At 33.8% G+C, this 27,644-nt stretch overlaps 1 protein-coding gene across 2 annotated transcripts in view; it reads right to left on the bottom strand.

The window, feature by feature from the left end:
• Positions 1-12,374: 12,374 nt before the first annotated feature.
• The window catches only part of LOC149776928 (sodium/potassium-transporting ATPase subunit beta-like), a 51,280-nt gene continuing 36,010 nt past the window's right edge, over positions 12,375-27,644 (bottom strand). For both annotated transcript variants that reach the window (XM_089941651.1, XM_089941652.1), the window contains exons 4-6: positions 27,058-27,251; positions 23,404-23,505; positions 12,375-17,005 (exon numbers count right to left, since the gene is read on the bottom strand). In XM_089941651.1, the coding sequence (XP_089797777.1) occupies positions 16,766-17,005; positions 23,404-23,505; positions 27,058-27,251 (536 nt within the window). In that variant the 3' untranslated portion in view covers positions 12,375-16,765. The remainder of the gene's footprint in view (positions 17,006-23,403; positions 23,506-27,057; positions 27,252-27,644) is intronic.

Raw genomic sequence — 27,644 nt, 5'->3', positions numbered from 1 at the left:
GTCTGATCAACTTCATCCTGAAATAAATATTTCCGATTTTGGATCATTACGAGAACAGAAATTTGAAGATATATATACATTATCAGCATAATATCGATTCATTAAGCTGATTCAACAATTTATGTTACAATCCTTGGCGACACTCAAACATACAGAATATTGTGAATACGCGTATAAAGCAATTGAGAAAGATTATGTCAGATCGTGTAACAATCTTTTGTAAAAGTGAAAAATGAAAACAGTGACAAAGTCACTAGTAATTGTGAAAGTTAAATTGCTATTACTAGTGACTGTGGTAACAGCTAAACAGAATAATTCATTAGTAAAGAATATTTTTCAGATTATAAAATTTATTTTATTTTTGATGAGATTTATTTAGATTAAAATGTTTATTCTGATTCAGATTTATTCTTATTCTGATAATAATATTTTTTAAAATTCAGAAATACTTTTATTTCATTTTGTGACATTATTATTATTATTATTATTATTATTATTATGTAGTTTTCTGCTTTTAGTAGGATTTTAATTATTTTGAGTAACATTTACCTCAGCAAATTATGAAATCAGTCCTATAATTATTACTTTGAGTATCATTTACTCCAAAAAATTATGAAATGTGATTGAAAATCACAATTTTGAGTATCATTTACCCCAGCAAATTCGATAAGCAGTGAAGAAAAAAATTATTATTTTTATTATGATAATAATATAAATTCAGATTATATTATTTATTCTGATAATAATATTTATTCAGATTATAATATTTAGTTTTATTCTGACAATAATATTTTTTCTGATAATACTATTTATTCAGATAATAATATTTATTCTGATAATAATATTTATTCTGATAACAATATTTATTCAGATTATAATATTTAGTTTCATTCTGACAATAATATTTTTTCTGAAAATAATGTTTCTTTTTATTCTGATACTATAATTTATTATGTATATACATTTATTATGTAATTTTATGTTTTCAGTTGGATTTTCACAATTCTGAGTGTCATTTACTCCATCATATTATAAGATCTGACTGATTTTCACAATTTTTAGTCATTTACCAAATCTAATTAAGAAATCTGACTGATTTACACAATTTTGAGTCATTTACCAAATCTAATTAAGAAATCTGACTGATTTTCACAATTTTAAGTACCATTTACCTGAAATCTGACTGATGATCAGTAAAAATAAATTCAGTTATAATATATTTATGAAATTGTGATTTTTCTTTTGTTTTCAGTCTGCTTTTTATAATTTTTAGTATCATCTACCCTACCGAATTATAAAATCTGACTGATTTTCACTTTGTTCAGAACCATTTATCCCTTCAAATTATAACATCTGACTGATGTTTACAATTTTGAGTAACATTTTCCTTAAATCTGAACAAGAATCAGTAAAAATTAATTTCTGTTATACTATAGTTTGTTTCCCCTGATTAGGAATCTGGACTGAAAATCAATAACGAACGTATATCCTTGCTGGGCCTGACTGGATTTTTCAAGATCTACTTGATAGCTGGTATCAGTTGCATCACATACAGGATTTACTGCGATCCTGGTGAAATACGCCTGCCTCCACAGTATGGATCATTGTTATGTCTGAGAATAGTTGCTGGTGGAGATATATTTCTCCATGCAGAAAAGATTTTAGAAAATTTTTCACCAGTAATGTCATTAACAGTTTTCTTTAGTTCTTCGCTGCTAAATCCTGGTAATATGAATGTTAGTAATTCTGTTTCAGTTATTTTATAATTAATTAAGAAATATCTGTTTAAGGGTTGTTGTACGGGGTTTTGTTTGATGATCAACGAATTCGTCATTACCGCAGTAAATCACTGTTCCAACGATAGTTTTGCTGATATACTTAAGATCTGATATAACCTGATTTAGATGTATCGTTTCATTAATCTGTTGTTTTACGTCGTTATTGTAGTATTGTATGATACTGGAAAATATATTTCGTAGGTCATCAAATACACGTGTGTACTCAGGTTTGATATCGTCGAAAAGTGATTTGATATCTTTTTCATCGATATTCATATATGTTTCTCCGTTATTTATAAATTGTTTCACCATTACGAGCACAAAATCCAGTTTTGATACCAGGAGATACCCATGGTTCTCTTTCCCGATATTCTGGAAGTCTCATAAATATTTTCTTATCTGTGATAAAAGTCGGCACGTTGAGGTTCTAACGGTCCTTGATAAACAGTTGGTATCTCAGGTCATCCTAACACAATTCGGATCGACGATTGATATATGTTAACGGTATAATCTAGACAACTTATTTATATTCCGAATGATAATGTTGGTTCATGAACAGTGATAGTACCTTTGGATAGATTTGATTATGCGCTTGAATTCATCGTTGATATATTCGGTCTGATAATTGCCTGTGGGAATACTAACAAGTTGCCGATCGGGAATTGCATTGGGTTTATTTTTGTACGCAAATACCAGAGAAGTATTTAGCTTGCAACCCACTGAATGAATTTGATCTAATATTTGGCCAACTATGATATACATGTAATTGTGCTTGTGCTATTTTTTTTTCCCGCTGAAATTGCACTTGGAATGTTGACGCTGAACTCAGGATTGGTTGAGCTTGCTGATATTGTCGTGGTTTTAGACGGAGTTGTATTAGCGACGATCTATTGCAGTAATTCTTGCGATGATGACAGTATTTATTTTTTTGTTAAGTCTTGATTCTAAACCGGACATGGATTCTGACACATTCATTGTCTCACGGTAAATCTTGGTCATTTCTGTGAACTCGCTATCTGATATTATTCCATCGCTAAGGCCTGCTGATGTCAACGAAGATAATTTCGAATATGCTAGCGTCGCTGTATGCAACTTTATTGCATACTCATGCGATTTTGTATTTGTGCACGTATATATTTTTTGCGATGATATTAAGATTACCAACAATTGTTGTTTCAGCAAGAAACACAAATTGTTACAACTGCTGGCGATGCCATTGTTATTGTTGGTAGCAATACGCCAGTTGCAGGGATAACAGCGGACGCCAAATACACAATTATGTCAACGACAACTACACGTCTACGATATTTTTTTAACTTTATTGCCACTCACATAATTGATTGTGTCTGTAATGTTGATCGTCGATTGGGGAGTTCATTATATTTTAAATAATGTGGTAGTTTAGCGACTAATTCAAGACACCAATAGTATAACAAACCTAAAAACATTCTTCGGGTCCTACCACGAACGTTTTCTCGTCGTTTTGCTCCAACATCACTAACATATAGATCTAGATGATCCAGTTAGTGGAGAACGCCATGAAATTGTGGCAGATATCGTAAATCTGTAGTACCGAGTACTGAGAACCTGTATATACCGATAACCTCAGCGCGATGTTTGATTGATTTATTGAGTGGTAACCGTAATGTTGATCCAGACGCTACTGTATATACTACACTGTCGGTGATCTTTTTGATTTCGGATAGTTTAATACCAATAAATGTTTGCGTTCGAAAGAACTCTTCAACGATTCTTTTATTTTTTGCGAAAATTTTCAAACGCGTTTACATGCTTAGAGTATTCGGGTCTAAATGTGGTAAATCCAACATTGATTATCATTAACGATACCATCATCGGAATGTCGCTGTTGTCCATGTATCTCTACGTTAACGCTTTTATCGTCTATAAATGGTTATCTCAAATAAGTAATGGTATTACTACCCATATAGAGATCGCCAGTCATTACATCACCGGCTTTAGCAAAATATTTACTGATAGCAGTTCTCATCCTGTTGTTGCTGCTGTCTACATATATTTTTGGTACCACATCATCATCTGATTTTTGTTCTCTCAGATTAATAATTGTATTTTTACTCATATTGAGATCGCCATACATAATATCTCCAATTCCTCTGATCCGTCCAGTAATCTCTCCCATGAGTGTTAAGACTGCGTCTTCCGAGATTTTAATTTTACAGTAAACACCACAAGGTCATCTTCGGTCGCATCTGGGACCCGCATAATAATATCTGTCAACGGGATAGTACTTGTCTTCAACGGTCCTTGTTTATCCTGAAAAACAACGACTTCATTTGGTTCACATTTGTGAGACTAAAAAACTTAGTGAATTCATCCTTGACTACATCAAGGGTTGCATATTTAGATAAGTCGCCTTGAGGTTTGCCCTGAGTCTTACTCAGAGTAGATCTTCCATAAATATGTCTCATTATACTTTAAGATTTGTTTGAAACGCTGGACGACGATATATACTTGTGCACGGCCACATATTGAGGGATCAGTTATTGTCTGAGTTGGTCATGTTGAATACCAGGAAGGAGTGCTTTGCACTCTGTCGACATATTTTAAAATTTCTTTTGGTGGCGCCAACCTATACGAATCGAAATAAACAATTCCACGTGGATCAATAGAGCATGCAACCCAATGAGTACCTTTTCCAGAACTTCCATCGAGATTAATGATACCGGTTTCAACACGGTTTGGTTGTTTGGGTAATTGATCACGCATAAAAACACCCCCTAAAATGTTTTATATTTAATCGTTTAGAAGCATCAATTACATCCAAAAAAATTGGACATAGGAAGAAGACGGTTTGCATGTAACCAAGTGCCCCTGGAAGTCTTAAACCCTATCCGTACCAAGCTTTCCTTGCAGTCTTAGACCCTTTCCATTTTTGCGAAGTCTTTATTCCATGTCTTGTTGCTTTCTTTAGTGCCATCACAGCGGCAGTTCCAACAGCACCAAGTGCAGCTGCTTTTTCAACAGCTGGAACTGCAGCGGCTATCAACGCTGGTATGGCTGAAAGAAGTGGAAATATACCACCCGTCGTGACTGCATCTTTAATGGCACCCGCAGAAAGATTAAGTCTAACGTCAGTCTTTGATTGTTTGGAACCATTGAAGTGTTTGAGTCGACGTTCAGTCAGTGATAGTTTATTTTGACCTCATGTTATCTGATCTTGTTTGGGTATTATTTTTGTTCCCCATTACTTTGCTGATTTCGACTGAAGTGTTTTAATCTAACATAATGATATGACATTATAATATCATTAGCGATTTCATTACATGTTTTCCACTGCATCATCAATGACTCTCATTCGTCCACCAGTACCTTCAAGCAACATTATTTTATCTGAAAGTATAACAGCGATTGCTCTGTAATTAGCAATAGCTCATATTGTCACACGAGCCCGAAAATGTATATCAACGACTGATTGTTTTAATAAATCCAGGTGTTCCAGCAAAAAGTAATAGATCGGATACAGCGTTTTAAAATCTATTGTGATATTTAAAGACCAGACTCAATATTCTGATTACGTCCCATGAATGTCAGGTGGTAAATCAATATTATCATGTTTAAAGATGACCACAGATAGTGTTCAAAGTATCATCTGTTTTTAAAATTTCACCTTGTACCTCAATAATTGTTTCAGCGGGTAAGAAATATCTACTTGTATTCAAAACTTGCAGTTCGATTCGTCCACGCTTGTTTGGCTCTCGTGCGACATAAAAATAATACTGATAATCACACACAGACTCAACCTTGAGAACTGGTGCGTCCATGTCAAATGCTGGATCAGCTACACGTTTGAACATTGTATTATATTTGTTATCGTCTAACACGAAGATCACTTCCTGCTATCAGACAGGGGTACACCAGACAAATCTGCAATTTTTTTTTATTTGAGGCTTGGTTTATTATTTTACTGACATTTGAAGGCATAACTTCAGTGCTGAATAATTTTACTGGCTGTGGTTTCGTCGTATTAGTCGTGCTAGTCTATGCTTGATTACTGAAAATGCTTTGCTAGCAACATCACCAGCAGCACCAATACCTTTATCACAAACAACATCAGTAGCTTTCATTGATAATTGTTTTGCAATCGTATTGCTTTTGGAGCTATCCTTCTAATTAGACCCTAAACAACATCACCAAGTCCATCACCGGAGATCGCTTTATATGTTGGTAATCGCGAATTTATCACCTTGACCATAACAGGACCACGTTGAGCATTATGCATAATCATCTTATTTTCTTGTCACTGATCTAATTGTATACCCTCAATCACTGTGATAATCAAAAATGATTTCATCGACGAGAGACCGATAAACATTAATGTCCATGATACCACCTGGAAATAATCGTTGACAAATATCAGCTGCTTCATTGATGATTTCTGGGGAATTATTACCGGCTCGTTTTTCGCCAATCAGAATTTCTAATTGTTCAACATCGTCAAGAACATTGCTAGGACATGTAGTAACAAGACCACTTCCTCGAGTAGCAAGCAATACCACTTCTAGTAGCACCAGTGGTACAACTTGCATCCTGCCATTCTTCTTCCTCACTTGTTGTTTGCACTGGTTGCTGTGGTAGTTGTTTTTGTCGTTGTTGTGGTTGTTTGTTTTTGTTGTTTTTTTTTTTGTAATTGTTGCTGTTGTTTTTGTTTATTGTTGTTGTTGTGATTGTAGTTGTCGTTACAGTGCAAAATAATTATTTATTCCATCTTTAAATGTAATATATCTTGGATCATTACTTCGGACCCGATCAACTCTGTAGTGTAAGCAAAATATCCATTTGTGCCAGTTTCATGACCAACATCATCATTAACGTACTCGGATTTCAAAATTCTAAAAAACTGTGTGCGGCAAAAAATTTTTTTTTTGGGGGGGGTAATACTTTTTTCGGTACAGTTATCAATTAGTTCAGTTCTCTCTCTCTCTCTCTTTCTCTTGTGCTTGTTCTGGTTCAGGTATACGATCTTTATAACACCTATTTCAGCACGAGCATGGTCAATACCTTCAAGCATCTGTTGCATTGGTTGAGCAGCAGCTATTTCATCTGGAAGCTCTTTTAGAATCTTTTTATTTTTTATTATTAAAATAATTGTTCTTTCTGCTATTTTTCCAGTTGTTTTAGCGGTTTGCTCCAACGTGGTATCTTTCGTAACTGGTTCTAATAACAGTTCTACACGCTCTGTAAATTCTATCTTAGACTCATGCAGCTCTTGTAGTTGTTGCTTGACAGAATCACAGACGGGGAGATATTTCTTAATTGTCTCTAGTCGCTCTCGAACTAATTTAGATGTGTGAGGTTCCATTATTGATATAATAATGATTTAATTACTCACACACTAGAGCAGCATGGAGGGTGACGACCAGCAGTGAGTGCCCGGGTGAGTAAACAAACACGCATACAAAACTGAAAACACGAGCGGCAAAGATGAAATAACAAAATGAGCTAACCCAAAATCTCGGTCGGGTAGAGGCTTCGGTTTTACGTTATTGACCTTGTATTTTTATTTTGTTATAGGAAGCTTTATTTTCAAAAAAGTCTTGTTCCAAAACTGCTCTGTTCACCCTCCCTGCTGATATATATATATATATATATATATATATATATATATATATATATATATATATATATATATATATATATATATATATATATATATATAGTTCTGATAACCTATTTAACAGTTGTGAAGATGATATTAGTATATATATTTTATATATTTATCTTTCTAATTTTATTTTTATTTTATTAATAATTTTTCGTCTTTCTTTTTCTTTCTTTTATATATATATATATATTTACACACACACACACCCACACACACACACACACACACACACACACACACGTATCATCTGTTTCGGAAAATCCACGTACCCACGGTGGACGTTAATCATTTTCACGTTGTGTCCGTCACGGACATGACAATGTGGTCGTCATGGCTTGCCCAAGTCGTGGGTCGTAATGGACGGGTTAAGTTTTATTGTCCCAGGTAAATGTAACAGCAACATAATCATAGCCATCCACTACAGCGAGTGGAACTTACCTGTTGACTCAGTTGCAGTTCATAGTGTTGATTACTCTTTTTAAGTTGTACACAATGCCGTTAATTAGTGTGTCTGTGTGTATGATTGTGTGTGTGATTTGCATTTTTAGCTCGCCTTAAACATTTTTCAGTCATATCGCTATGATGTCTGCAGTATGGCAGTTGATAGTGATATCAAGCACTGGGATATCATGTCCCACCCAGTCACATTATCCTCACATTAGGCCGATCAGTCCTAACACTAATATTGTACTGCTGAGGGCCAAACGATTGAGTTGCTAGTACCATTTTTAAAAAATCTTTGATATGACTCGGCCGGGGATGGAACCCGCGACCTCCCGTTTAATATTCGGAGACTCGCCCACTAAAACGAAATCCCATACTTGTATTGAGATAGATTATAGATTTCAGAACAAAGAATGCCGAGACAATGTAGGTGTTTCACAAAAGTACAAGTTTAATTACAGTAATTTTTATAAGATAGAGAGATTCTGCTTTAAAACAATAAAAAGGGAAAAAGAAATCATACGCACGTGCTAGCGGGTTTCATTCTGCCAGTTAATTTTAAATTGTTTGCTTAACATGTTCCCATACAGTGAAATATACACAGCACTATCCAATGTGCAATTACTGCTAGGCAAGACTGTTTAGTACATACGACCCAAATATACAAGTCTACGAGACTCATTTTCTCAATAGCAAGATAAGTGTTTACTTTAACCGATTACCTACTGGCCTACTGTTTTTCGCCGGCTTTACGAGACACGTGATGCCGCATTCAATAACTAAATCAGCATAACAAATAAACATTGAACTGCCGGTTGGTTCATCTGATGTGTTTACATTTAGTATTATAAAATGGACGGATAAAAGCGATGAAAAAGTGAAATGGCTTAAATATTTTCTTTATCAGATAAACTTGTAGGTATTATTTTCAGTTAATGCTGATGAAAATTTGGTACATTACATTCTTTAAATTCTGACAATTATTGCAGTTACAGTTAAGTTCTCCAGTGCATACAGGTAAATGACTGAAATTGGTTTCTACGGTAGATACGATTGTATTTACAGTGCAACAAATATCTTCCAGTAGGCTTTATCCAATTGGAATTCCTCTTGTTTATACCTCTTTTCCCCACTCGTTTAACTTGTAAGCTGAAGACATGTCTATCAATAATGCCTTGTAAATCGCCCGAAATTGCTAAACCACATGTTTGCCGAGACTACAGAATCTATCGATAATTACACTGATTTGTGACTTCTTATTTGTCACGGCGTTAAACAGATATTTCTTGTAAAATTTAATTACTCCGTACTGAAGTAGAAGGCGGTTTTGGCTTCAAAGGTTGTAAATTACGATCATTTCCTGTTTATTTCGAACCATTAGTATTAGTTCCAAGATCGTCGCCAATGTTATGGCAGTAATTCTAACTCAGGCAACTTTCGTTCTATTAAATTTCTGAATCTTTAAGTTCACACATGTGTATCACGGCTAGAATCGACAATAGATAATAAGAAAATAAGGAAGGAAAGCACACCAATAGCAGGATAATAACGCAGTTTATTATATAAATTCTTGCCAAATACAACATGAGCTACTATAGGACAATTTACCTATTAACTTATGATGAATAAATAGCGGAATCAATTTTATTTGAATAGTTCGACAGTAAACTAATTCCAAATTGAAAACAAATGCAACACGTTTAAAGATACGTGTTCTCTAATTATCATAGCCCGATTCCAGGTTGATGTCGAAAAACTAAGGGCAACGTCGATCAAAAGTTTTGGTGCTTAATATATATCTCTCTCTAAAATGTAATTTGTGTGGTTTAACATATGGCTTTATAGTTCGTAGTTCGTAATTGACGAATTCATCCTGAATCATCACCATCAATTTGTATATTTTCTAAAGTGGCCACAACCATTTCAGCAGGTGTCGACCGCCATCTATGTATTGACCGTCTCAAATCTTCATTTATGGAGTTAATAATCACTTACTGCCAAGCCATGGATCGACGCAGCTCAGTACATTCTTTCAATCCATATTACACATGACGCAAATGCTACCAGAAAGTCATACGAATGCTAATTATCAGTTTATTTAAAGTTTATTGTATTCTGACCCAATTATCCATTTTAAGAAGTTGACGTGAATACCACCAAAAAAAAACCCTGAATAAACAAAGTTGTCGTTAATGCACGTGGATCAAAGTGTGTATTTATACGCTGTTTAACAAGTAGGCAAACATTGCAAACTTAATAAAAGTATGCCCATAATCGCCCAAAGGGCACTGAATCTTTGGGAACCAAAACTAAGCTTCCAGTCACATGAGCAAATTTTGATCTAATACAGCTAAACGCAATAATAAAGGAAGGTTTAAACGGTGGGGCGACTTAGTATGTGTATATGTTAAAAAATAACTTTTTCCCATGTTGGAACAGCAGTTAATTTCTTTACACATACATCATCATATCGCTAACTTTTGCAGTTCAACATAAATACGAACTATTATGCAAATTCGGTGTGAAATGGGTATCTGCGGTAGATATGATTGTACTTTATCTACAATGAAAAATAACTCCCCAATTTTGTATGTTGGTTTCGTTAATCTAATTGGAATTTCCATTTCTCCTTCATACTTCTTGCTACCCACTCCAACCCTCCACCGCGTTGTTTAACTTAATTGGTATTAGGCATACGCTGAACACATCATATATATCAATAATATCCTGTAGATGGCCTGAGATGCTAAAGCAACATGTTTCCCAAGGCTATAAAATCTATCTCTAATTGCACCGATTGCTTTTAAAATGTGGCTTCTTATGTTTCACGGCTTTAAACATATATCCTTGGTAAAATGTCGCTAACTACAGGTACACCGAACTGGATATAGATGAGGGTTTGGCTCCCAAGTTTGTAAATCTTCATGATATTCTGTTTATCTTGAACAAGCTCATATTCATTCATAGAGAGTCGCGAATATTGTTACTGAATTTACTTTGATTAGTGTAGTAAATCATCATTCATATGTCTTTCAGTCTATTACATTTCTGGAGTTTTAAACTACATGTCAATTATGATAAGATTCGACGACAGATAATAAGAAAATAAGAAAAGGACACTAATATTCGAAAATATCACAACTGACCCACACTGCGTTTCTCAGACCACATTATGAGTTCAAATACAGTAAAAAATAATTTGTAAGATTGATGATGAAACATAGCTATAAAAATAATTGTTTGGATCTTGTTTTTCGGTGTTCTGTATTGCGTACCCTAATTGGCTACAAATATTGATACTAAGGGGGTCTGCAATCTTGACATTTGAAAATCCGTTTTTCCCATTTTATATGGAGGGGGAGCAGAAAAATCTTAAATGATAAAAGTGATATTGCAACAGTGAAATATAACTTTTCTCCTACTTATATATTTAAGTATCTCAGTATTAAATATAAAAGGAAATGCATCTTTTGTCAAGTGTATATTTTTAATTTTTACGAGGGACAGTACAATTAAAATTGTTTTTTACTTCCTTGTTTTTATTAAAATATTTTTTAATTCAAAGTCCATGATCTTGGGTATATTCCTCCACCACCATCACCAAACTGTGCCAATGTGGTCAACAATTGCATTACTACATCAAGAGAAAGAAGATCTAAAAGTTTTACGGTAAATTAGGACCGTGACATTTTACAAATTCATCTACATAGAGTAATTTAAATTGTTTATTTTGTCTAGATAGTGATCTTTTCATCTGAAAAATGAAACTGTTCTTTAGTCAGCACATTTTTTGCGGATTAATGGAGCGAACATTTTCAAGGGGATAATGTTAAATGCTTAGAAACCCCATATTGTCCAACTTAACTACTGATTATAGATGTGTAATTAATTTTTGTTGACTTGCATTTGAACGTGAATTAAGACCTTGGCAAATCTGCATGCATATTACTACGAGGTGGTCCTACCAAATTTTGAAAGCCACTCTATTTCAGCCTGCAATTAATACTCACTTATGGAAATTGAACATTGTAGCAAATATTTGATGGCAAAAATCTTTCAGAATTTTAACACAACTGTGTAGGGGATGGTATGCAGGTCTTATTTCAGCCATTAAGAGTTTGGGAATAATATGGGGCTTGTGGCAACATAAGGATAATACATTATGAAGAGGATAGGACATTTTGGGGTCAGATGAGAATTGTAACATTAGGGTTGTCACTATGTGACCCAGTAGAAATGTAATATTAGCATCTGGGCGACTTTGGATTTTTGTGTCAATCTGAACATGATGGGATGTATGGTCCTGTATGGGAATGGAACACGATGGAAAAAATCAAATACACCTAATGACAGACACACTTGTTAGAACTGGGAAGAACCTCTATGAAGACTTGACATTTGCTGTCATACCACTAAATATTAGTGGTTTGACAGCAAATGTCAAGTCTTCATAGAGGTTCTCTGAATTAAAAAAAACATCCCCAGCTTTTAATAATGAAGGGAATTCAAAGTGCAAAATACAATCTTTATTTCCATGTATACAAATCTGAATACACATACCTATTTACACACAATAAAAACAAATTCCACTGGCAATACTTTATCAACAGACTTTAATTTTTTATACAAATTTTACTACTTGTACACTGACTTGCAACTGCAACTACATTCATTTCGTAAGACCAAGGTTAAAAACATATTCTTTTAGTTTACCATATGTTACATTTTAATTCTTTCCTAATTTCATACACTTTTTAAAATTAAAGAATTAAGACTGCTGAATGCTTAGATGATTCTGGTAATATGGTATATTCAACAGAATCTATGAGATGAATATAATTAGGAAGTTTACCATGTTCCTTTTGTATTACCATATACATATACAAATATCCACGAAATACGTGTAGTCTGAAACAAATGTTTGAAGTCTTTTATACTCTCTAACTCTCAACAGAACATTGCTTTGCAAATTCATACAATATTTGAACAGAAGATATGGAAGCAAAGCAATTACCTTTATGTGATTTTATCCTGAAATGATGCATATGGAAGCAATTACCGTTATTACATTTTCTATTGAAATGATGCATTGTTTTAAGAAATGCAATGAACTACACGAACAAAAGTAACTACAAAGTCTAATAATTTTCTTCTAGGAATAAATTTAGTTTTGTCCTTGTACACAGTTCAATTAACTTCTCAAATGCCAAACGTATGCCGTTGTAAAACAAACTATGAGGCAGAGAATGTATAAAGTATGACATAGGATTAGGGTAGACCTTAACTTTTCAAGTGCCAAAAGTATATTATTACAAAAACATACTAACAAAGTAGGGAAGAGAAGGTGGTATGCCACTGGTTTAGGGGAATATCTCTAAGCCAAATATTTTGTTTGATTCAACTGTAGTTAATACGCCATGATGTTTATCAATCAGGATACATGTGAAAACCTTTTGAATTTGCTGTCCAAGTTTTCACAAATCTTGTTGATCAAACTAGTAAATATACAACACAAGTCAAAGATTCTTTGCAGAGTAGAACAAACAATCAAAACTACAAAACCAAACTAGCATTCCAAATGTGCAACATTAATGAGCAACGTAGCTTACAAAGTTAGAGAAAAAATAAGCATCTTTTGAACTTTTGAACTTTGGTACGAAGTACAATTTAGAGTAACGTTAAATTAAATCTAGTACATGAAATAAATATGATGAGATGACACTTTGTGGGGAATTATAAACACTGATTTAAAATATGTATGGAATTTTAATAAATTCAATCATGTTTGCACCCAAATGATAATAATGACTTATTTAAACAAGCAGTTTTCCAAAGCCAGTAGTAGATGTATCTTGAAACATTTTTAATCACAAATGGCCACCTAAAGAGATTCTGACCTGGAACATACCATTTCAGATTTAAGGATAATACTCGACCCACAGCCTAAGATTATTAGTTCTTGCCCTTTCAGATTTATAAAGCTTTCCCTGCAAACAACTTATGATTATTATTGCCCTTTCACATGTAAGGAGAATTCTCTGCAAACAACGTAACTTTATTCTTGCCCTTTCAGATTTAAGAAGAATTATCTGCCTACAACCTCGGCTAATCCTTTTTTCACAATTAAGATTCTCAAATTAAAAATCATGTTGGTTGACAGAGACCTTTTAAGAATATGGTAAAAATGTCATGGAAACTGAACATATGAAGCTGAAGATTTTAGACTGTATATATTACAAAGAACTTTATGCATAGGTGACCCGCAGGAATCCTGACAAAATGCCCAGCTGATCCTCACGAGGGTCAAAAGATGTTTGATGGATAACAAATTAGGTGATTAGACTGATAGTCACTGCAATTTGCAAGGTCTACTGCTATGATAATATTTTATTGTTGAGTTTTTACTTGAAAACTACACGTATGTTCAAGGGTTTCTTTCAAATCAGGTAGTGTTTTAAATAAAATGTTGGTTCCTTTTGTATTCTTAAATCTTTGTGAATACTATTTTCAGTTACGACGGTTTATAAAATTGCTTCTGTGTAGCTTCATTTATTTGCTTGACAATCTTTTCTTTTAAATTTACTTCATCAAACACGAAAAATGCACATAACACAATTTAACAATTTGTATCCCAATTATGTGTAGATTTGTGGAGTAATATCTTCATACACATTGCATTCATAAAAGTTATAAAACGTATGCAAAAATGCCTGAGAAGGTCAATGCCTCTTTACCCTGCGAGTCACTTCTTAGCATGACTATTTTATTTCCTTTGTCACGATTTATCACAATGTTGAGACATAGTAAAAGAATGTGACCTTTATCGTCATAAAATTATAAGATTACCATCATCATTATACTACTACTATTGCTACTACTACTACTACTGCTACTACTACTACTACTAATAATAATAATAATAATGTCACAAATTTTCCCAAAAGTATATACTTTAATGATGTACATATATGCCACATCGGATGTAATACCACCAACGTATTCTTAAAAATGTATTTTTGGGATAAATTTCATGAGATTGAAGCTAATAATAATAATAACCACCCATTGATAATAGCATAAACAATTTACCTATTACATGTATTTACATGAGAGAAGACTTAGCTCCTTCTGTACATGTTGGAAGCTCTCCTATTGGGAGGTGCACTGTCTCAAAAATATATTTACATATGTTAGACTGGTTTTTGAGACAAAATTAACCAACATAGATAAGTGGAAATGAGACACCAAATAAGCATAGTGGTGCAAGTTGCAACTTGCTGAGATTGAGAAATGTGCTTTCAGCATGATATATTTCTTAAAGCGCTGACCAAAAAAAGGGTGAGAGGCAAGGTATATAAAGGCATGTGCATATATTATGTTAATACAACATTTACATAAACATATTATAAAAAGTTACCAGAGTATTAGAGGTATACATGTTATTGATGACGACGTTCAGTCTTGCATAACGAGTCATAAATTTTTTCACTAAACTGGCTATATATAATTCTAAATTCAAAGTGAGGCTAAATATTCTACTAATTTTCAAAATGGAATGAGAAAATGACAGGCTGAAACCAAAACACATGAAAGTAGAATCAACTGCATGAAATAAACATCCTTAATAACGAAGATGGATGTAAATATTTATTTTCAAGCAGGTATTCAAGGGGAAATTTGCCTAATAAAAATTCCGAACATGAACAAAGTATCCAGAAGATTAATGTGAATATGTTCTTTCAGGCAGGTGTACAAGGCAAATTTGCCTTAAGTTTCCTAAACACGTATAAAACATCTTGAAAACTGCATGCATGAATTGTGGATGGGTAAGAACATGCGTGTGTGATTCCTGACCCTTTTTATATAAAAATTGTCAGATAATGTGGGGCTTCTAATGAGTCTTCTAAACGATCATGCTAGATGAAAACAAGGACAAGGACTGCAAATCAGTTACACGATCAAACCATTGCAGCAAAATACCTCAAGGTCAAACGTGAATTTGTATACTGGAGAATGAAATGATTTGGCTTCGTAATGATCCATTGAAACTGAGAACTACTGATAAGATTTCAAGACTGTTGCCATACTGGAATGGCAGAAATTTCATTTACTTTATCAGAAGAAGTCGTTTCGTGAAAACTTCATTCCGATGTGACCATCCATCTAGGAGAGGTAGTGATAAGATTTTCAAGATGCCCATATTGCCAGCAATATTTGTATCCAGGTCAGCACCATTTACATTTGAGGCTAACAAAATAGCACAAATATTCTTCAAGTGAAATTCATATGCTGATATGACTTCCCTTTCAGGAGGAGTAGGGATATCAATATTTTCATGATGGCTGATATGGTGTCCAAATAAGATCGTTGATTCGCTTATATATATATATATATATATATATATATATATATATATATATATATATATATATATATATATATATATATATATATATATATAAAACTTAAGTTATAAGACAAACTTTCACAGAGGAAATGTCACCAAAATATATTTTCCACAAAAAAAACCAACAGAATACTAATCACCTACTCCAAGAAAAATATATAGTATGCACCTCTAGTGAGAAATAAAATATAAAGATGGCGGTAAAATATCACAAATAGAAATTAATACAATTTAATGCACATGATGTATTCAATGTCAAAATGAAGCATCACAAGACAAATATTCAAATCTGAATGGCACACCCCAAGGTTATTCTCAGCGATGAAAGAAATGACAACTCATGTCATTTATATTTATTCTAGTGTAGACAAGATAGCATAGCATACTATACAATGCAAAGAAATGATTTTAAATACAATAAATTGTTGTTATAATCCTGAAAGAAAAACACGTAAAGGTACAATGTAATATTATTGTGAAAGCAAAGCCCAATAATTAATCAACCAGCACTTCAAAATGTACCTGACCAGCTTTCTCATTGGCATCGTGATAAATATTTCTGGCATAGATTTTGCAAGTGACCATAATGATAACACCTGTTTTTGGTGCGTCCAATCTGACAAAGACGAGAGGCGAACGGTAGCCTTGTTGGTTGCGGAATGGGAAATACTTGACATGGAAACCATTTGGTGGGTAGTAGAGGAGGGGTCCAATAATGTCCTTGTCTGCGGGGTTCTGGAGTAGAGAAAAAGACAAATTGCCTTAGCACATAAATAAAGAAAAGAGGCCGAAACCTGCACAAAGTCACTCACACTGCTGCACCTGCCTAACAGCCACATGTAAAGCAGTTTGCAAAGAAATATGGGTGCTATGATGTCTTCTGTAGACTATGCTTCCATTGCTATTGTTTTTGTCATGTAATGAAAACAGCTGTTTCAAGGTTGTTTTTTTAATTATACATCCATATTAGCAACACTTGTCCTATACTGAAAACCATTTTGTGAAGGATTGTTACGAATCAAGGTCTGAAACTAAGTAACAAAAACGTGAGCACAACAATTTAAGTAAAATAAATATGTTATTTATTTATCTAAATTAAAAAGTGTAAATTTAAGAACCAATTAATTAAATCCCAAATAATCCTAAATGTCCTATTACAAGTTCAAACGTATAGAATGTTCCGAATGAACTCCAATAGTCTTGAACGTCCTGCTGTATCACATTGATTTAATCAAGAGTGTCTTTGAGTTCTCAATAATCCCAAAATAATATGTTAATCCAGTCAATGAGCACTTTAGAGTTCCAGTGAATGCTTTAAATAATTCCTCTCGAAATAATTCAGAATACAACTGCAAACAAAAATCATAGAAAAACGAATGACTGAATAAGTTTACAAAGTCTCTATTTAAACATATCCAGTAGAATGTTTTGGAATTCTCTAGATGTGACTCGTTTCTAATTGAAAAATTCCATCCAGTTGTAGGTACGTTTGTTTCTAGAATATTCCAAACCCAGATACTGTGTAACAATGTTTACAAATGGCCATTATCTTAAAATACAATGTACAATCTTTTACAAATATGCGGCACAGAATACAGGCCTTCATAAAAGGATATTTGTTTCCAAGGTCAGCATATTTCTACATAGGATAAAAACGTAGTTAAGTGTTTTTCGACTTAAGAAATGCTGGCTTTATTTGATGGTAGATAGGCATCATTTAAAACAATTACAGGCCTCTCATATCAGGATCTTTGGCCAAATTCTTAAGAATTCTTTTCTATATGATGATGCTTAACGGCATTTCATTTCTTTGGAATGGCATCCATATTTGATGGAAGATTTACTTCATTTGCATAACCTGAAGTAGTTCCTAAGAGTATGCCTTATGTTAAATTTGACTGAATTCTGAAAAGCAGTTTTTTATTTTAATAATGATAGTGCTTTGTTTGGCAAATCAGTATCCATGGTAAAATAGGTCCCTTTTAGGAACTACTGCTCTACTTTCTGATAACAATGTCCTGAATTTGAAGATTAAACCATTTCTTCCTTGTAACTGGTGAGTTTAGAAATACAGTCTCTGATATTATTGAACGATAAGACTGTCAAACCGGGTAGTGATTGTAGCTGTCATATTGGATGATTGTTACATAGCTGTCATAATGGATCCGTGATTGGAGCAATTGTTTTAAAGACAAACTTGACACCATTAGGAGACATTTGAGGAAAATCCCATGTTAATATGACTATCCATTCAACTGAATTATTGACAAGATTTTCAATATGTTCATTGTGATTACCATGTTTGAGGCCAGATCAACATAATTATTATTCAGGAGGAACTAGGTATCATAATTAGTCTTTCGATGAAACCCACATGCTGACTGTACATTTAGAAGTAGAAGGACATTTAGAAGGAGTAGAAGTAACAAGAGATTCAAGAGGAGAGTAGTGGTTACCATCTTACATGCTAGATTGGAACCATTGGTTTTTAGGGCCACTTACAGATCTTCACCATATTTAGTAAGGCCAAACTAGCCATTAGAAGTATCCTAGTGAAAACCCCACGTTGATAACTGACTATCCATTCAGATGGAGTTACCACCACCTCCCAGCAGTGAGACAATGCACCAATGCTGAGCTAAATCCCCAAAGTATCTAACATGTTTAAAAATTATCAACATACTATACAAAAAGAACGAAGTTATTTTTTTTTCCAATTTGGTTACAGAACACAATCAGCCATTTGATACTGAAGATAATTGTCCAGATCTTCTTCGAGTCACAACTTCACTCACTCATATCAATGCTGATGCAAAAACACGTCTTTCTACGCAATGAAAAAATGCAACAAGATCCTCGAGGAAGTTTGAACAACAGTACCATTCAGCCTCTAATGAGTGGAAAGAAGCGCATAAAGACGTAAGTATCATTGCCAAACCACCGGCAAAGTGAAAACAGAAGTAATGACTGCATCTGATAATAACTGCATTTTACTCTCCAAAGGATTTAGGATCATAATTTGTATATCATTTTTGTGGGGTTGTGGTGATGTATATATGTTTTTAGATCTGTGTTGTTGTGATTCTTTACGACTCTAAGTTTATTAATAATTTTTGTTTTATAAATGTACGAAATGGTTTGAAGAAACTGCAATTTTCTATTCTCATTTTCACAATGTCGCTTTCTTTGGGTCACATTACTAACCAACACCACCCGTGACCTCAAAACAATCTTTAAAATTTCCATAATGCCCAAACATCGTTTGGAAAGTTGGCAGGTATGAGGAATGCTCCTCTCCATTGCGTAAATTTGTCACCAGAGTTGGTCTCAAAACAGTGACTTCTTTACCCCTGAGGGTATTAATTTCTTACTATGCAATGACCTATCTGGAGAAAATATTGTGGTTAATCCACTGTTAACTGATAAGGCTTGTATGGATCAGAACGTTAATCCTCTTGGAACTAAAATCATTGATCTATACCCCGGGTTTGCAGTTACGAAGGCAACAAATACTTGCTGACAGTAATGTGTGAATCTAGAAAATTTCCAGAGGCAATTCCTTTAGTTCTTGACAATGATATTGATCAGGAAAATATTACTTTAGCTGACGCATTTGTTGGTCAGTCTTTTAATGTGGTCACTTTGAATCAGTTTTGATCAGTCAAGAGGTAAAGATCGCAGTGATCCCGTTTACTACTCGCTATCTTTATTCCAATCAGGGAAACAAACGACAATGGTCCATTGTCAAATTGGAGCAAGATCATGATATCTCCCGTTTATTTCAGAGGGTTATTAGCAAAACTGAATCCATGCAAAAACCAGTCTGTTATTGAGTGGAAAATGGGGTCCTTGTGACGAAATGGCGACCACCTGATGTACCCGCTAGTGACAAGTGGTCAGTGGGCTATCAAATTTTTGTGCAGACAGGAAATTCTTTGCTTAGCCTTTAAAACTCCATTTGCTGCTAATTAAGGAGTGAATAAGAGTGTTCACTAAATCTTGAATTATTTGTATTGGCCTAAAATTAAAAGTGATTTGTCTCAATATTGCAGATCATGTTACACTTGTAAAACGGTCAGCAAACGCAATCGAAATATACCGAAGACTCATCTACAACCTATTTCTGCATTTTGAAAAACCATTTAAAATGGTAGAATATGTTTGTCTAGTCAGATAATCAAAAGTCATATAGTGTGTTTCCTTAAGATTTCCAAAGGTAATCCCTTTGAGGAATATTAAACCTAACATCATAGTAAAATCTTTGATGAAGTTGTTTTTACACTTTTTTGTCCTTTCAAAATCAATCCAGTCTGACCATGTTTCAAATGCCATGTATGGAACTTTCCAGCAAGTTATGCATGAATTAGGCATGCAATGATCGGTTTAAATCTTATGCTTATCAACAGGAAGGTCAAGGGGCTTTAGAAACATTTAATCAAACGTTGAAGAATATGATTCTGTCCTATTGCTTTGATATAGGAAAAAGATTTGGGATGAAGATGTTCATTTGCTCTTGTTTATTGTTAGGGAATCAGTTCAAGATTCATTATGTTTTAGTTCCTTTGAACTAGTTCTTGGACATACTGTCCGTCGACCATTTAAGTTATTAAAACAGAAGGGAGTACAACCTTCTTGACCATGATTTCAAAAATAAGTTCTCAAAGACTTGTGAAGTGGTAAGCAATAATCATAGCATACTGAGTCTAAAATTAAATTAAGGTATGACATAAATACAGAAGAAAGGATTTTTCAGCCTGGCGATAGAGTTTTGCTGCTCTTTTCCTAACGTCAAAGTCCTCTTCATGCTAAGTAGTATGGGCCTCGTGCAATCGAAAAGAAAGTGATTTAAATTATAACATTACATCTACTGGGAGTTGGAAACAGGAACAACTTGGCCATACAAATATGTTAAAGGAGTGTGTTTATAAAGATAGCTCTGCTAATTATTCATTCAATTTAGTTGCACCTGTCGCAAACAACAAAAATTAAAATGAAGGCATGTAACAGAACTGTTGTGACATCGGATTAACTACTCTTCGGAATTCAGAAACTATTATCAATCTTCAGGTCTATAGCCGCAATAAAAGATTGAACTAAAACATCTGGAAATAAGCACTAATACTTATATCTAAAAGAAAACCCGGACAGATCACTTGAATACCATTCAGAAATTCTTTGATCGGCTCACTTATGCAAATTCGATAATTTAGGTAAAGGTTACTTTTGCATCGTTGGCATTGCATTGTTAGGAGATATTGTGGGACAAGGTCAAGTTAAACCTATAGAAGTTAAGGTCAAGGCTATATCTAAATAACAAGTGACTATCAGTACAAAGCAACAGATGCAATATTTTAGTATGGCTGGATATTGTCAAAAATATTGCTTTAATTTTGTCCATAGTTGTCGAACCCTTGATCAACCTGCTGAGTAATAAGACCACGTTTTATTTGTCTGAAAAATGTCAGAAAGCCTTGATAAATTAAAGGCCATACATAATCATATACCAGTTCTTTCAACTCTAGATTACATGCAATTATTTAACATGTTTGTTGATGCAGGTGATGTAGGGTTGGTGGAGTATCGGTTAAGAGACACAAAAATGGCTTGGATCATCCAGTGTTCCATTTCTCTATAAATTAAAAAGGCACTAGAGAAATTAATCAACCATCGAGAGGAAATGTTTGGCTTTAACACCAGCTTTACAACGTATTAAGTGTATATTATTTCAGCTCATTCTACGATTATTGTATTCAGTGATCCGAACCCAAAATGCAAAAAAAACCAAAAAAAAAAAAAAACCACGAAAATCTGAGATTATTGAGGTAGAGTCTGATGGTGCAAGAGTACAACATTGCCACTAGTCAAATAAATGGAAAGGATAATCTGACTGCTGATACACGTTCACATGTATAGAGTACTATATTGCTCTATGTATATTTTGTATTATTCGTAAGACGTAATTCTGTGAAAGTTTTATTATAATATCATATGCTTATTTGATTAGCATGAAATATAAAGCATTAATTGTGAAATGTTTTTCTCTATGTGGGAGGAGGTGTTATGTTTGTGTTTAATTTGTGTTGTGTGATTCAATTTGTCCATAAATGAGGTTAAGACTCTGGTCTGACCTAACTAATGTCGTTAGTTAAAACACGTTTGTTTGGATCAGAGTTCAGGATATTGGTCACACACACACACGGAAAAATATGGTCTACATTATCTTTGCCAGATAGTTTACTGAAATGTCAATAATCAGACCGAACTTTGTTAGCGAACTTGAAGCAAAATCCCTATGTCATAATTCAATTGTCAGTATTTATATAAATATTTTTACATGACGATTAAATTTTCATATGTTTAACACCTCTCTAGTGCAGTCTTTTCGGTATAATCAGTTATAATTTGAGTGAATTTTCATTTCAATCATTCATCGAAACTACATAGTGCTCATTGATACTTGGACTAAATCACTTCAGGGGACTCTTGTGAATTCAGTTAAATATTTTCTGGATTGTATTATCGTAATATACCAAGACTACTAGCACATCAACACATTCTAGGCAACACGTACATCAGCACATTCATGATTACAATTCATTCCGTAGAGTCGTTACACTTTTTTACAATTTTCAAATCCTGATATGAAATTCAACATTCTTTAATACTTGTGCTAACCACGTTACAACCAAGTGTCTCAGTTTATGCTCTTTAAGCTACACTTTGCGTCTATGATAGCAGAACAAATTTTTATCACATAAATATGAAAACGTCATGGCTACCAGTTACTGAAAGACAGTAGGATTACTCTCCAAACTTATACATTGGCAAAATAAAATTGAAGCAACACATCTAGACAAGAAGAAAAAAATGAGATTGTTCCATACAACGCAGATGCCAGTAACAGTCTAGTGTAACTAAAGGATAACGTACCCAGGCAAACTGGGGACTTTACATGTAAATTTAGTAACAAAAACTGAGAATCGAAGTGACAGATGTAGGAGTCCACTGAAAGGAAATGCAGTTTGTTAGACATGATGTGTCAGACATGATGTGACTGTACGAACATGCATGGATTATAACACTATAAATGTCCTACATAGATATTGCATTGACATAAAAATATCAATTGATACCTCTCCTTCACATTGGACAGTGACATAGTTTTCAGCCCAATTGGCGCGGATCTCATCAGGTACTGTGTCGTTGGTATAAAGTTCAGGAATCCAGTCATAGACCTGAAATGCGGGAAGAGTTGTTGTGGTTGAGTTTAATAAACATGCCTCATTTGATTCATGTTATTCGTCTCTGGAAATAAAATGTGCTGAAAACTTCGTTCTTGAACTTGGATACTATCATGAAATTTAAATAAGGATATATTGTTGATTATATTAATGTGATTCAATAAACGACTGCTGGCACGTAGTCACGACAGATGACACCAAAGGCACATCAAGACTTCCAGCGTTGGATTATTTTCTGGAATACCTCTAAAGCTTATTCAGAACTTTAATTATTACGACTTATTTTAGAAATTATAGGATTATCTTGGGATTTTAATTCGCAATGCCGTAAGTGTTTTACATTTTCACTTTGTATTTTAGTACAATAAATTGTCCGTTGAATTTTACAAAACTTGTTGGTTCTCTTACTATTCTGTAACTTATTTTAAGATATGGTAAGGGAAGAGGTATTCTATCACATTAGTGAAAGGCGGAAGAGGCCCTGTCTATTAAGTTAAGAACATGGGAGAAAGGGAGCATACTGTCAAATTAGTTGGAAGAATGGGCTCTTTTTGTTAAGCTTGTGGATAGGGGATAAGGGTTTTTCTATTAAGTTCATAAATTGGTGAAGAGTGTATGACTGTTAAGGCACGGACGAGGTTAATATCTCTCTGGGGATGTCTTAGTGTTAATTTTACGAATAGAGATAATGTCTGTTCTACTAAAGCTCATGTTAGGAAAAAAGAGCAAACTTGAGTTTTTGGATGGGGAAAGGGAGTTTATCGTTAAATTCAAGTTTGAGGGAAACGGATAATGCTGTAAAATTTGTTCAACGCTGAATTGCATAGCATGTATCAGTGACATCACATGGATGCTGAAGTGTTTTCAACTGGTTTGCAAGCATCTAATGTACGCAGATTACATGTGAGTTATTTCTTGAATTACCTCTCCCAGAAGATTTAATTAATAAGTTGTATGATGGGTGTTCATCACAATCATTACATTAATTATATTTTCATATAATCTCCATTATGTTAATTTTGAAAATACATAATTTGCAATTAAACTGGTCAGACTTTCTGTTTTTGTGCCAGTCTAATGCGAAATTAACTGGCATCTGATCATCCGGCTGGCTGCAATGACACATACTGACTGGGAGTCACCACCCAATCCCAGCTCCAGCAACGACTTCAGGAGCTAGACAGAGTGGTGATTTACTAAATCCTCTCTGGCAATTAAAGAGTTATGATCTTTTGTTGTTTTTTATGCACTCAGCAATGAACTATGAAAGTGTTTCCGATAAAATAAAACATATTGGGTTTTTAAGTAAATTTAATTAAAACTAAAAATGGACAATATAAATATAAAAATATTTGTGAATGAATGTCAATGTACCCGTATATATGAAATACCATACAATGATGCATATACATATGATCACATAAAAACAACAAATGTTCCATGTACGCTATCATGACAATACGATTTGAAAGAGTTCAGTGGCTTTGGTTAGTTTTTTCGATAATGATAGTAAAGTATTTTGCTGAAGGTTGGTTGTGTGTATCAAAAAGGAGTCCAATGTATTTTGCATAACATACATGATACTGCAAAATTCATTTCCAAAACTGGCAATGAGTCAAGTCAGTGGATACCAACACATCAATATTCATTCCCAAAACTGGGAATGAATAATGTCAGAGGAAACAATAAAGCACATTTATTCAGTCCCAATATGTACAATGAATAAAGTCAAGGGACACATTACAGCAAGTTTAATGACAATCCTGCACATCTTCATCTTTTTCAAAGCTAATCTTTACCTTTACTGATTTGATCTACCAAGGGTGTTATTTGCTTTATTTTCCATTTTAAACTTTTTGTCTTACTTGCTCACTGTACAGCTATGCTGTTCAATTTAATCCCAAATGTGATTTTGTTACCAACTTATAGAATTGGTTTTACTAGAATAAAGGCATCCTGTACTCAGCATATAGTAATATAATTTTTAACATTTTTCTGATAGAAAGCAAATATTGTAAAACCTTAAATATGTCATTCTAAACAGTCCACAACATAATTTACTTCCCTGGCTTTAATAAGCACAATATAATTTACTAGACTTTAGAAATTTCTATTCAATAGTGTTGGTGAAGTCACTTAAAGGTTTTAAGATAAGACGCTTTCTGTGCATTGTGGTCAAACTCTGTTGAGCAGGATTTTAATACAAAAACAAGAAAAAATGTATTATCAATAGGCTTGCAGTACAACTAAATTTCTTTTGAGTAGACCTTGCATAAAAGTTATTTAAATTTATGTCTATACTGTACTTAGTTTGGTTTGGTTTAGCACATTTTACTTAGCACATATTAAGCCATACATGGCGAAAAGTATATTTGGTGAAGGAAAACATGGGATAAGTCACCAACCTATTGGAATCTACCTGCAAGATTTCTCACATACAGAGATTTAAACTCATGTGGACAGAGGCTAAATGTGAAAATGATCTGTATAGGCAATCACCTTACATCTTATTTTAGTAACATCAACCATATTTGATGTTAGATTGTCATCATTTGGACCTCATTAAACGATCGCCATGGTATGATGATTTCTGTAAAATTTTATTGAGGGATTTTGAGATGTTGCTTAGAGATTGTTGTTTTAAGCACCTATAACCATGTTTGATAGTTAACAAATTTTAAAGACCTTTACGCCAGATTTGTTCAGCTTTGGGCAAATAGTAGAATGAAATCACTTGATGATGTACTGGCATCATTTGATGGAATCTGAAAAAGCTTCATGTCAGCATGCCATTTAGTTAAATTCTAGTGGGCGGTTTGGGAGAATAAAATTGTCTAAAAGTATTGATATTGTTTCTCAGATGGCGACTTTTACATGTTTAGTAATGGTGGCTATAAATTAAGACAGGTTGGAGTCTTTTGTGCAATAACTTCCTTCTAGAATGCTTTCTGTCAAAATGTAATCTTATTCTACTTAAAAGATTTTACTAATTGTGGTAAAGGCAGCCATAGCTGATGTCAAATTGGCATAACTGGTACAAATTTGCACTTTGTTCATGCCAGGAAATGTTGTGACTAATTTGGTCAACACTGTACAAGTTGTAATTAAAAGTTAATAGCGTTGTTGATGGGTGCAGGACAATGTCGTAGAGTCAGGTAAGCAAGATAAGTTGAAATCATGTGACAAAATTCTGTCTTACATAGACAAAATGAGCAAAGAACACAAACACTGCACCAAAACATGATCTATTGATATATAATTTTCAAATGATGATTACAATTTCATAGTAATTCAGTGTTATACAGTTTTGTCATACCGAAATACCATTAAGCTCCAATTAAACATGCAATAACGCGTATAACTCTGATCCGATTGTGTTGAATGGGATCGTACTACTTTTAGTAATAGCAACAATAGTTGATGTCAAGTTGGCATCATTGTACAAATTTGCAATTTCTTCGTGCTTGGTTATTCCTATTACTGTTAGTAATAAAAAACAAACTCTGAGAATATGACTTCCAAGTAGAGAAGGTATATTCCTCTTACCTTGTTTATCTTCAAAAGAATGCAAGGCTGTCCATCTTCAAGCCCATATCCCTGCTGCTTGACGCAGTCTTCGCCCAGGTGCTTAAGATCAAATCGGCAGGCTTTGTCATAGTCCTCTGGTCTGCGCATTTCTTGGATCGATTCACAGTCAATCAACACACCAGTATCTGCTTGTTGCATCTCATTTTCGTAGACTACAAAATAAAATGGCTAAACGTGTTATGACAAAATCTATAACATTGTAGGAAAAGAGCCAGTGTTTAGACATTAAATTAAAATTCTGCACCTTCACGCTGCATTTCTCTGTAATGGATTTTCTTTCTTTAACTGTTATTTTTCTTTACCATACTGATCAACATTTATGTTGGGTACACGTGGCAACAGGCCTGAAAATACATACCATTAAGTTCAGTTTTCTCACAAATGACTGATTTTAAACGTCTAGTGTGAAGCAACATTTGCCTTTAATGTACAGTAATATTTTGCACGACTCGTCCAATTCTGTACTCTCATTTTGGAGCCAACACATCAACTTAAAAGGGAAATATAATCTGAAATATAGAAATATATGCCCTATTTTCAGTCAG

This window comes from Sinohyriopsis cumingii, chromosome 18 (assembly GCF_028554795.1).
Source record: "Sinohyriopsis cumingii isolate HCF-2022 chromosome 18, ASM2855479v2, whole genome shotgun sequence".
NCBI classification, from domain to species: Eukaryota; Metazoa; Mollusca; class Bivalvia; order Unionida; family Unionidae; genus Sinohyriopsis; species Sinohyriopsis cumingii.
Note: the sequence above shows the minus strand (reverse complement) of the source record. Positions and strands in the feature narration are given on the sequence as shown.